The 12,130-nt window shown below is 35.5% G+C and overlaps 1 protein-coding gene across 2 annotated transcripts in view; it reads left to right on the top strand.

The window, feature by feature from the left end:
• The window catches only part of ZDHHC17 (zDHHC palmitoyltransferase 17), an 83,027-nt gene that overhangs the window by 56,916 nt on the left and 13,981 nt on the right, over positions 1-12,130 (top strand). For both annotated transcript variants that reach the window (XM_084876292.1, XM_084876293.1), the window contains 2 exons: positions 3,092-3,234; positions 5,831-5,933. In XM_084876292.1, the coding sequence (XP_084732418.1) occupies positions 3,092-3,234; positions 5,831-5,933 (246 nt within the window). The remainder of the gene's footprint in view (positions 1-3,091; positions 3,235-5,830; positions 5,934-12,130) is intronic.

The raw sequence follows: 12,130 nt of genomic DNA, 5'->3' as shown, positions 1-12,130 counted from the left end.
CTAAGAATAAGAGAGTAGTTCAAACAGCAGTTTTCCAAAGGAGGAATTACTGTGCTTCGTCAGTAGTGGTTCATTGGAGGCCTACAAGTTCCAGCTTTGCTCAGCAGTAATGAGGAGCCCTGTTGAGGCCAAGCAAGAACCTTGGACTTCCACCCACCTGGCAGGAGTGAGGAAGTACCTCACCCCCCTCCTAGCCTACATCAGAGGAATCCATCTAAAATAGAAGGTTTAAGATCTATTAATCTCACAATACTCAATATGTCCAAGTTTCAGTTGAAAATCACTCATCATGCTAAAAGCCAAGGAGATTTAAAACAATGAAAAAAGAATCAACAGATGCCAACAATATGAGATAATGTTAAAATTATCTGATAAGAGATTTTATTTATTTTTAAAATATATTTTATTGATTTTTTTACAAATAGGAAGGGAGATAGAGAGCTAGAAACCTCGATGAGAGAGAGACATCGACCAGCTGCCTTCTGCACACCCCCCACCGGGGATGTGCCTGCAACCAATGTATGTGCCCTTGACCGGAATCGAACGTGGGACCTTTCAATCCACAGACCGATGCTCTACCACTGAGCCAAACCAGCTTCGGCTGATAAGAGATTTTAAAGCAGCTATCAATAGAAAGGCTTCACCAATTAGTTCTGAACATGCTTAAAACAAATAGAAATTAAAATTTCAGGAAAGAAAAAGAAATATAGAAATAGAATATAAAGAAAAACCAAATAAAAAAAATTTAAATTGAAAATTACAGTGACCAAAATTAAAAAAAACAACACCTCATTGGATGGGTTCAATAGCAAATTTTAGAGTATAGAAGAAAGAATCAGTGATCTTGAAGATGGAACAATAAAAATTACCCATTTTGAACAACAAAAGAAAATAAACTGGAAAAAAACAACAACAGAGGCTTAGGGTCCTGTGGTTATAACAGAATATCTAACGTTAATATGATTGGAGTCCCAGAAGAAGAGAAGAAAGAGGGTGAAGCTAAAAAAGTTCTCAAAGATATAATGGACAAAAATTTCTCCAATTTGGCAAAAGACAGAACTACAGAATTAAGAAGAAGAACAAATCCTAAACAGAATAAACACAAAGAAATCGTCACTAAACACATCATAGTCAATCTTCTGGAAAAAATAAAAATCTTAAAATCCCTTTACCAATAGTGGCATCAAAATTCAAATGACTGGATTTCTTTCTCATCAGAAGCCATAAACCTCAGATACAACTGACACATTTTCCAACTGCTGAATGGAAAGAACTATCAATCCCATACAGTGGAAAAATATATCTTAGGAATGAAAGAAAATCAACACATTCTCAGATAAAGAAAAACTAAGAATTTTTCATCAGAACTGTTCTAAAAGAATGGCTAAGAAAAGTTCTCTAAACAAAAGAAATGAAATCAAGAATCTTAAAATTATGGCTAAATATGGTAGATTTTCCTTAAGTCTTCTAAATTTTGCTTGACAGTTGAAGCAAAAATTATAATGCTGTTTGATGTGACTCTAAATGTATATAGAGAATATATTTTAGATAATTTAGAACATAAATGAAGTTGGAAGGATATAAAAGGAGGTAAACATCACTTGAAGTGGTAAAATGAAGACACTGTGATAAGTTATGTTTATATAATGTAATATTTAGAGTAACCACTAAAAAAGCTATACTCACAAACACTGTAGATCATGAAAATAGAACTTTAAAAAACTTTCCAATAACCCAAAAGAAGGCAGGAAAAAGAAAATAGAACAAAAAACAGAGAACAGACAGAAAACCATAAAATTATAGACTTAAATGGGAATCTTACATAATAAAAGAGTAATATGCAAATTAACCATTACTCTGCTCCACAAGCCATGCACATAAGCCACACCCACAAGCCAGTCAGAGCGAGTATGCAAATTAACCCAAACCAAGATGGCTACAGCCACATAGAACAGAAGGGAGGTGTTTCCCCGGCAACGGAAGAAGCAGAGCTTTCCACACACCCTGGCTGGCTCAGGCCTCCACTCCAGGCTACAAAGTTTCAATTATAGAAGATGCATAAGTCCCAATAGAAATGGCTGTCCCCACTGTGCAAGCAGGAGGCTTGGCCCCAGCTCCAGGCTACAAATTTCCAGTTGTAGAAAGTAAATATATTTCAGATACCAGGGCCTCCGCTTGGGTAGCTGAGGGGCGTGGCCGGCCTGCAAACCACCACAGGCCCCTTGCTCAGGCTGCCCCACACCCCAAGGGAACCCCCACTCTGATCCAGGACACCCTTCAGGGCAAACCAGCTGGCCCCCACCCATGCAACAGGCCTCTATCCTCCTATTTAATAAAAGAGTAATATGCAGATTGACCATCACTCCAACACACAAGATCAAGATAGCTGCCTCCCATGTGGTTGAAAAATCTACTCCCATGTGAACACAGGATGGCCACCACAAGATGGCCAGCAGGGGAGGGCAGATGCAAGGGAGGGCAGTTGGGGGCAATCAAGCCTGTAGGGGAGGGCAGTTACGGGTGACCAGAGTATTAAGCACTTGGCTTTTAAATGTTTTCAGAGGCACATAACCTCCATTCTATAGATTCTAGTACCCTGTAGATTGTTTAATTTCATAATGTATCTAAAGGTTTTGATATGCTGTTTATGTATATCATCCAAATGCCTTCTCCAGGCTAAGCATCCTTAATTTCCTTATCTTTGACCATTCGTCATTCTTATTGTCTTTGTCTCTAGTTATCAATGGCCTTGGTAAAATGGGGTGGTATTTGTCATGAACTATTTCTAGCCTGTTCATGTGCTAGCAGGTGTTACTGCTCTCTTCTGTACTGTATCTGACTATCTAGACTCACTCCTATAACTTCTATTCTCATTTTACATAATTTTAACCAAGTACTTTTAAATTATTTGTGTACTGCCTGTTTCCAGAAGACAGAGACCAGCGCCTTGAATAATTCTTATAGTAAGCATATTTGAATGAATCAATTTACTCTCGTTGCATGTTTTTATATAGGTAACAATGGTTCATATTGAGGTTACTTAAAACATTAAAAACTTTCTAATTGTTTTTTGTTTGTTTTTTCTTTACAGGAATTTCGGCAGAAAGTAATGCTAGGAACTCCTTTCCTAGTTATTTGGTTGGTTGGGTTTATAGCAGACCTAAATATCGATTCCTGGCTCATTAAAGGGCTAATGTATGGTGGTGTTTGGGCTACAGTACAGTTTCTTTCAAAGTAAGTGCAATTTTTACTATACCTTAACTATAAGTATAAGATTATAATTGGATCCTGCTATATAAAATTAATGTTTTGTATGTTCAGAAAATTGCCTTTCTGTGACATGTTTGATCTTAATGTTAAAGAATTTTGGCAAATTTATATGAAATATTTAAAATTTTAATAGTGTTGTCTAGCATTAATTATTAAGGCTATTAAACATTTCAATAAAAGTGGACTTGGCCGAAACTGGTTCGGCTCAGTGATAGAGCGTCGGTCTGCGGACTGAAGGGTTCCGGGTTCGATTCCGGTCAAGGGCATGTACGTTGGCTGCGGGCACATCCCCGGGTAGGGGATGTGCAGGAGGCGGCTGGTCGATGTTTCTCTCTCATTGACGTTTCTGGCTCTCTATCTCCCTCCCTTCCTCTCTGTAAAAAATCAATAAAATATATTAAAAAAAAAAAAAAAAGTGGACTTGAGTTTGTTGAACTCTAAATGTAAAATACATATTGCTTCTTTCTAGATAATTATGATAATGCTTGAACTTACCTTGCCATAGGAATGATATTTTCTTTGGTCATAGGCAATATGCAAAAAAGATGTTTAATTTTAGTATTTAGTAGCAAGGTAAAGTCTAAGCATATGAAGCAAGCTCAGTTTTTTATTATTATTTTCTCTCTATTTTTCTTTAAACATTGTGATAATTTCTTTTTCTTCTATCCTTAGAGATTACCTTAAAATTGCCCATCTAGCAATCAATCACTAGTCTATGATCCAAAACTTCCCACCTTCCATTCATTTCTTTAGTATTTTGTTTTTCCCTGAATTTCAAAAAAGAGTTCTGCAAATAATTTACACAGAGATCAGAATGACTAATGTGTTAACTCTCAGTAATAGGCTTACTTATAGGTAATTAATCACATTTAAGTGTTTCTTGGAGCTTTGAAAGCCTTTATAAACAGGAATTCACCAGGATTTTCTATTTAGCCTACGTGGATGATTGATCCTGCTTATGTTTGATGAAATCTATTAATACTTATTTTTCCTGAATTTTAAATGCTGTAAATAATGACCTTCAGTTTTACTGAATTAGTAGTTCATTCTGCTTGAAAAGATGTGGTGAAGACTTAACAGGAGTATATAGGTTAGGAGAAATAAAGATGAAATACAGAGAAAAACTTTAGGATTGCTTTGTACTTCTTTGTCAAATTATAACCCATCATTAGTGAATAATGCTAAATGATAAAGTTGAATTTTTTATTAAGAGTGTAGTAGAACACTGAAATATTAAAATTGAAAAGTAATATATAATTTTAAACTGTTAATGAATTAAAAGAAGCTTCACAATCTTACTGAGTCATTCAGATTGAAGTAATTTATTATTGATTACTAGAGGCCAGGTGCACGAAATTCTGGCCTGCACCCTCTCCTATCTGAGACATCCCTCTCACAATCTAGGACTGCTGGCTCCCAACCGCTCACCTGCCTGCCTTCCTGATTGCCCCTAACCACTTCTGCCTGCCAGCCTGATCACCCCCTAACCACTCCCCTGCCAGCCTGTTTGTCCCCAACTTCCCTCCTCTGCTGGCCTGATCACCCCTTACTGCCCTCCCCTGCAGGGTTGATCGCTCCCAACTGCCCTCCCTTACAGGCCTGGTGCTTCCCAACTGCCCTCTCCTGCTGACCATTATGTGGTGACCATCTTGTGTCCACATGGGGGAAGGATCTTTGACCACATGAGAGCAGCCATCTTGTGTGTTGGAGGGATGGTCAATCTGCATATTACTCTTTTATTGGATAGGATAGAGGCCTGGTGCATGGGTGGGGGCTAGCTGGTTTGCTCTGAAGGGTGTCCCGGATCATGGTGGGGGTTCTCCTGGGGCATGGGCAACCTGGGCGAGGGGCCTGTGGTGGTTTGCAGGCCATCCACACCCTCTGGCCACCTAAGTGAAGGCTCTGGTATCTGGGGTTATTTATCTTTTATAATTGAAATTTTGTAGCTTGGAGCAGAGCCAAGCCTCCTGCTCGCTTGGTGGTGGCAGCCATTTTTGTTGAAATTTATGTATCTTCTATAATTGAAACTTAGTAGCTTAGAGTGAAGGCCTGAGCTGGCCAGTGCTGCAGAAGCTTGGCTTCCTTCATTGCCGAGGGCAACCCTAGCCTCCTGCTCTTCCAGCTTCGTGGCCGCAACCATTTCTGTTGGAATTTATTTACCTTCTATAATTGAAACGTTGTAGTCTTGAGTGGATGCCTGGGCCCACCAGGGTGTGTGGAAAGCTTGACTTCCTCCATTGCCAGGGAAACCCAAGCCTCCCTCCTGCTCTCTGTGGCCACAGCCATCTTGGTTGGGGTTAATTTGTATAGTTGCTCTGATTGGCTGGTGGGCATGGCTGGTAGGTGTGGGTTGTGGCTGTAGTGGAGTGATGGTTAATTTGCATATTACTCTTTTATTAGATAGGATTACTATGAAAACAGTCTTGGAATTTAAGTGTCCTAGACTTCTGGATTTTGGTTAACCAGAGTTTATTATGTGAAAAGTGTGTAATTTTCATTTAAATATATACTCATTTTCATAAAGATAGAGCTCAAGTTTTATAAAACTTATGTTTTACAGATCCTTTTTTGATCATTCAATGCATAGTGCATTGCCCCTTGGAATATATTTGGCAACCAAATTCTGGATGTATGTGACGTGGTTCTTCTGGTTTTGGAATGATATCCTTTGGTTATAAACTCCATATCTAAGAAATTTTTGTTTGTTATTTAAATAAGTGTTTAATAATAATTTAACATTAGGACTGAACTACTCATAATTAACAGTAAACTATTTCTAGAAAATTAAGTGTGAACAGTATTTCTAGAACAATAAGTATATAAATATTGTTTTCAAAATGTTACACATTACATATTATATAGATTGCTTTTGAAAATTGCTCTTAACATCAATAATAATAATAATAACAATAACTACCATTTATTGTATGTTTAAAGGGCATTTGCTTAAATACTTTGTATCATTTAATACACGTCCTGTACATTAGTATTGTTATCTCTAATTTATAGATGAGAAAATTTAGGCTTAACTAGGTTAGGCTGTTGTCCTTGACCAAAGCCACACAGCTAGTCTCTGGTATAAAAACATGTACTTATGTGATTCTATAACACATATTCTAAACATTTCTTTTAAACTATGATTTTTATGTTTTAAAATCAAGCTATTTTCTCTAAATATTTTCTTAATTTCACAACTTACTTTTGCTATGGAAGCTAACAGTTAATTTTCTCTCTTGCTTCATGAAAAGCATGTAGTGCTACATCTTCAAATATTTGCTAACTTCAGTAAATTGTTTCAATGTATATAGTATATTTTAAAAAATAATATTTCAAAATGTAAATGTGTGTGCATGTGTGGGTATCAAAGAAGTAAGGTCAATGTTAATTTTTGCTATTTTTACATAGAAAAAGTTAACTCAGTAAGAGAGTTTGATGTAGTACAATAAAGGCACATGTTTCATAAATGTTCATTAAGTCATTTTCAAAACATTACCACAAAGTATATAAGATTTGAAATGGGTGCAGTTTTTGGTGACTTGATTTTAATTAGTACCTGGTTTCACTTCACAGTCTTGCATGTTGTAATACTGTATTCTTTTTGTTAAATTGTCCTGTATTTTTGTTGAAAAACAAAAGATGCTTATTTTTTTTTTGAGAGTAAGGCACAATTGTAACTATATTTGTAATGCTTATATTTTTATCATGTATATGATTACTTTCAGAAAGTATAGTACTTTTAAAATACAATACTTCCTTGTGTAAGTATCCAGTGAAATTTTTTCATGTGGCAGTTTTCACTAGCTCATTTTGGGCTTGCATAATATTTTCACATAAAAATTGTCCTTCAAGAATTTATTATTAAACATTAGAATTGTTTTATTGGAACATTTAGTATGAGTAAAACAGACTTACTTGTTTTCATTACCTCATCTATTTTAAATTTATAAAAAAGCACTGACCTCTGAAGTGACTTTGTATTCCAGACATATTTTTTAACTTGATTTCCTAAATTGGACAGTAAATTTTATGTTCAAGAAAAAAGTTAGATTCCTATCTTAAAATAATTTGAGACTATTGCTAAACTCTTAATCTGTTGTGCATGTAAGTGAAGAAAAAACAGGAAAATTAGTAAATTACAAAATAATGAAAACCTTATGCCAGATATTCTTATGTAGTACAATTTGAATTTTATTTATTTGGATACAGTATAAAAAACAGCTATTCAGATTCCCACGGCTGGAGAGTTGAGAATGTGAGAGGAAGGAAAGGCCAGAACATTCAAGCCTATTTAACTTGCCCTATTTGAATAATTCTGTATTTAAAATAGATTTGTATATAATTCATTTTTATATGCATGGAATAAATTGCACTTATTAATTTTTCAAATAAAAATTGTAGTATGAGAATACTAAATTTTACACTTACTGTAAAGTAGGGTTGATCATAGTATTGTTTCAGAGAATTCTAGAAAAGATGAATATAATTCAGTGTAGGACATATCTGACATGTAAAAAGTTATATATGACTTTTTAAATCTAAGTTTGTGTCTCAATGGGCTTTAAATGGGCATTTACATATTTGAATGTTTTTGTGTATATCTTACTCATGGGATATGGAATACAGTCACAAATTACTTTAAATTCTGATTTTAAAAAAACAAACAAATTTTATACTGTCTGTGTTGTAAAAGAACCATATCTCTAATTCCTATATGATTTTAGAGCTACATTTTTTGTTATTCAGTATTAAATTTCTGAGCCAGAGAGAGAAGCCCCAAAAACCTGTAGAAAGGAAATAGAAAAGAGCCCAGATGAATTTATAATGGACACACAAAGGATATTAGACAGAAAGGAGCCATGAGGCTCATGATACAGGATAGATAACACTTCAGCACTACACTTAGAGGCCATTTCAAAAGGCAAAGTCACCAATAAAAAGCATAACAATGTGGAAGGTATGGCACTAAATAAAGTATGAAAAGGACATTACTCATAGTATGAAGGTGAAACACGAAGGCAGAGTGTGACCTTGTTCAGCTCAGCTGAGAATGTGTGTCTAGGGTGACTCATACTGTTTGCCACTTTGTGCATATACATAAATGACTGCACAAACACCAGAATATGGATTTAATACTTGTGGTGTTTGTGTAGTCATTTAATGCACAATAAATTTTTTTACCGAGTAGGCATGAGGATCAACTTTATGGTTTTCATAATGTATCTAACTAAGTGTTTTTGTGAGGATAATGAATTTTATATTGATATAACCTATTTCTTTTAATAAATAAGTTCTTATTTTTTTACTATTCATTAAATATTTACCACCCCGTTTACATCTTATATTACTCAGTGCTTCTTGGTTTATAGCTTCCTGATATATTTTACTTGATTCTCAGAACAATTTTTTAAGATTAGAAAAAGCAAAATGCACAAATTTTAATGCCAATTTCTAACTGATGGATAAATTGAGTTTCTGAGAAATTGTATGTCTTGCTCAGAGTCACATAGGTAGGTGATTATCAAGTCTGGTGTAGAATTAGTACTTTGACCTGATATAGAATAACTTTAAATTCATAAACCTTCCTTTAAAGCAATTTGGCAAACAGCACAAAGAGCTTTAAAATCCTTTGATCTCTTAATCACTTATTCATAATTAAGTAATCAGGGTTAAGATCAAAGATTTATTTACTAGGATGTTTATCATAGTACTATTATAATAGAGAAAACCTAAATATCCAACCTTAATATAAGGATAGTTTTATCAGTTATACTGGATATGGAATGAGATAAAATAGCTATTAAAATGCTTTTATAGACTTGAAATGGGCTGATACTTAGGATATAATAAAAATGTTATAAATTATGTTTACAGAATGATTCTAATTTTAAAATGCACAAAGGATATGAACTGAAAGTGACTACATAAAATTTTAGCAATGATTATCTCTGGATGTTAGATTCATGCGTGATTTTATTTTGTTGTTCTTTTATTTATTTGAAAATTTTATTGACTATGCTTCTTTTATAATAATCAACTCTGAAATTCACTGTCATACCCAGTACAGTCTACTGTGGTTGCCACCACTTCTTATTTATTTATTTTTATTTCAGAGAGGAAGGAAAGGGAGAGATAGAAACATCAATGATGAGAGAGAATCATTCATCGTCTGCCTCCTGCATGCTCCCTACTAGGGATCCAGCTCGAAACCCTGGCATATACCCTGACAAGGAATCAATGAACCATGGCCTCCTGGTTCATAGAGTGATGCTCAACCACTGAGCCACCGAGGCTGGGCAGCAATTTTGAAATATTGACTGTAGGTTATTAGAAATTCTTTGTGTTTAAAAATAAATGATTATCAATTAGGTTTTAAGGTCAACTAAGTTTTTAAACTAAAGATAGATGTGAAGAACTTTAGAGCCTGGAATGATTATACAATATATATAAAAATGAAGAGAGTGCAAAAATATCATTTTCACCATTCTCTTACGTATTTTTCTCTTAAATATTTTTTCTACTTCTTCAGTTTTTTTGTATATCTTTCCTGGTTTCCTTCTAATATCCTCTATGTTTGTTAGTACCTTTCTTTAGGTATCCAATCACCACCAACAATATTGTTATAAATATTCTTGAATATTTTTTGTGCACATGAGCAAAAGTTTCTCTGAAGTTATTAAAGATGGTCTTTTATTTTACATTTTGAAACTATTATAAATAAAAGTACTGTCTCTGAAAAATATACTACTATATTTTATGAGGTTATTTAGTGTTTGGGTATTTACCAAACAAATATAGGATTATTTTATTCAAAAAGCTGTTCTTTTTTCTGTGCTTCATAAGAAATGTAAACAGTGTGTGTGTGTGTGTGTGTGTGTGTGTGTGTGTGTGTGTATATGTATATATATATATATAATCATGTCCAAAAGTCTTACAAAATTGTTGTATGATACTTTCTTACATAAAATATGGAAAATGGAATCTTAGTATTCCAGATTTTTGTGTTTCAGAATTGCTCAAAAAACATTGCCTTATATTTCCTAATGCATTTTAAATGCCTAGTACATTTTTATATTTTTATTAGATAGAAAAATATGACCATAGAAACTATTTCTGTTTTAAGCAACTTTATAAATATCTTTTCTAAAATTAAGGTTAGCTTGAATGTTTTCAAAAAGGGTAAAGGAGAGAATTTGAAAGCAATCTTTTAAATATGTGAGTGATATCTCAAGAGTTTGGTAGCTAGCCAAAACCGGTTTGGCTCAATGGTGGAGCGTAGGTCTGCGGACTGAAAGGTCCCAGGTTTGATTCTGGTCAAGGGCATGTACATCAGTTGCGGGCACATCCCCGGTAGGGGGTGTGCAAGAGGCAGCTGGTCAATGTTTCTCTCTCATCGATGTTTCTAGCTCTCTATCTCTCTCCCTTCCTCTCTGTGAGAAATCAATAAAATATATTTAAAAAAAAAAAAAGAGTTTGGTAGCTATATAAAGATTCTAATCTATCTCTATATGAATATAGATATATAGATATATACACTAGTGGCCCAATGCACAAAATTCATGCATGGCGGTGGGGGTTGTCCCTCAGCCGGGCCTGCACCCTCTCCAATCTAGGATCCCTTGGGGGATGTCTGGCTGCCAGAGGATGGGGCCTAAACCAGCAGCCAGACATCCCTCTTGCAATCCGGGTCGACTGGCTCCTAACCACTTTCCTGCCTGCCTTATCACCCCTAACCACTCTGCCTGCCAGCCTGATTGCCCCCAACTGCCCCCCACTGCCAGTCTGCTCACCCCCAACTGGCCCCTACCACTGGCCTGATCACCCCCAACTTCTCCTCCTGGCCTGATTGCACCTAACTGCCTCTGCCTTGGCCCTGCCATCATGGTTTTGTCTAGAAGGACGTCAGGGAGGTCTCCTGGAAGGTCTCCATGTCTACTTAATATATTACCCTTTTATTAGTATAGATATATATAAAAGCCTAAGTGACTATTCAGCTGTTCGACCAGTAGCTTTCATGTGCAGTGACCACCAGGGGGCAGATGCTCCGACCTGTATGTTAAGTGGCTGCTAGAGCCCTGTCAGCCCTGAATCTGGTTTCCCCACACCCCCGGCTCAGAGAGGAAGGAGGAAGAAGCCTGATTCCTCTCAGAATCGGCCATGGGTTAGCTTGCCTCTGGGGCCCTGTCGACCCTGAATCTGGTTTACCTGCACTAGTTTCCCTTTCAATATGCATGAATCCATGCACCAGGCCACTAGTATGATAATAACTTTGAACATGAGAAGTCCCTTCATTTTTGTCAGAAGAAATAATCATTTAAAAATGAACTAGTCAATGAAGTTTTAGTGTACTTGATGAATTTTAAAAAGTAGATAAGCCTACATGATTTAATATTTATAAAGAATTCACATTTTTGCCTTAGCTGGTTTGGCTCAGTGGATAGAGCATTGGTTTGTGGACTGAAGGGTCCTGGGTTTGATTCTGCTCAAGGACATATGCCCAGGTTGTGGGCTCTATCCCCAGTAGGAGGTGTACAAGAGACAGCCAATCAGTGATTCTCTTGATCAGTGATTCTCTCTCATCATTGATGTTTCTATCTTTCCCCTCTCCCTTCCTCTCTGAAATCAATAAAATTATATTTAAAAAAAAAACCGAATTCATATTTTTACTTTTTACATTTAGTTATGGGCATATGGAAAATATCTCATTTGATGTTTACAAAATAGATAAACCAGCTTGGATAGTAGATGTAAATAATCTATTTCATGTAATAAATAAATCGTTTGTATTTTTTGATTGGTAGGTGGGCTTTTTTTTTTTTGTGATAACATTTTATGGATTATAAATTTCCTATAAGAGTAACTC

This window comes from Pipistrellus hanaki, assembly GCF_964339955.1.
Source record: "Pipistrellus hanaki genome assembly, chromosome: 3".
NCBI lineage: Eukaryota > Metazoa > Chordata > Mammalia > Chiroptera > Vespertilionidae > Pipistrellus > Pipistrellus hanaki.
Note: the sequence above shows the minus strand (reverse complement) of the source record. Positions and strands in the feature narration are given on the sequence as shown.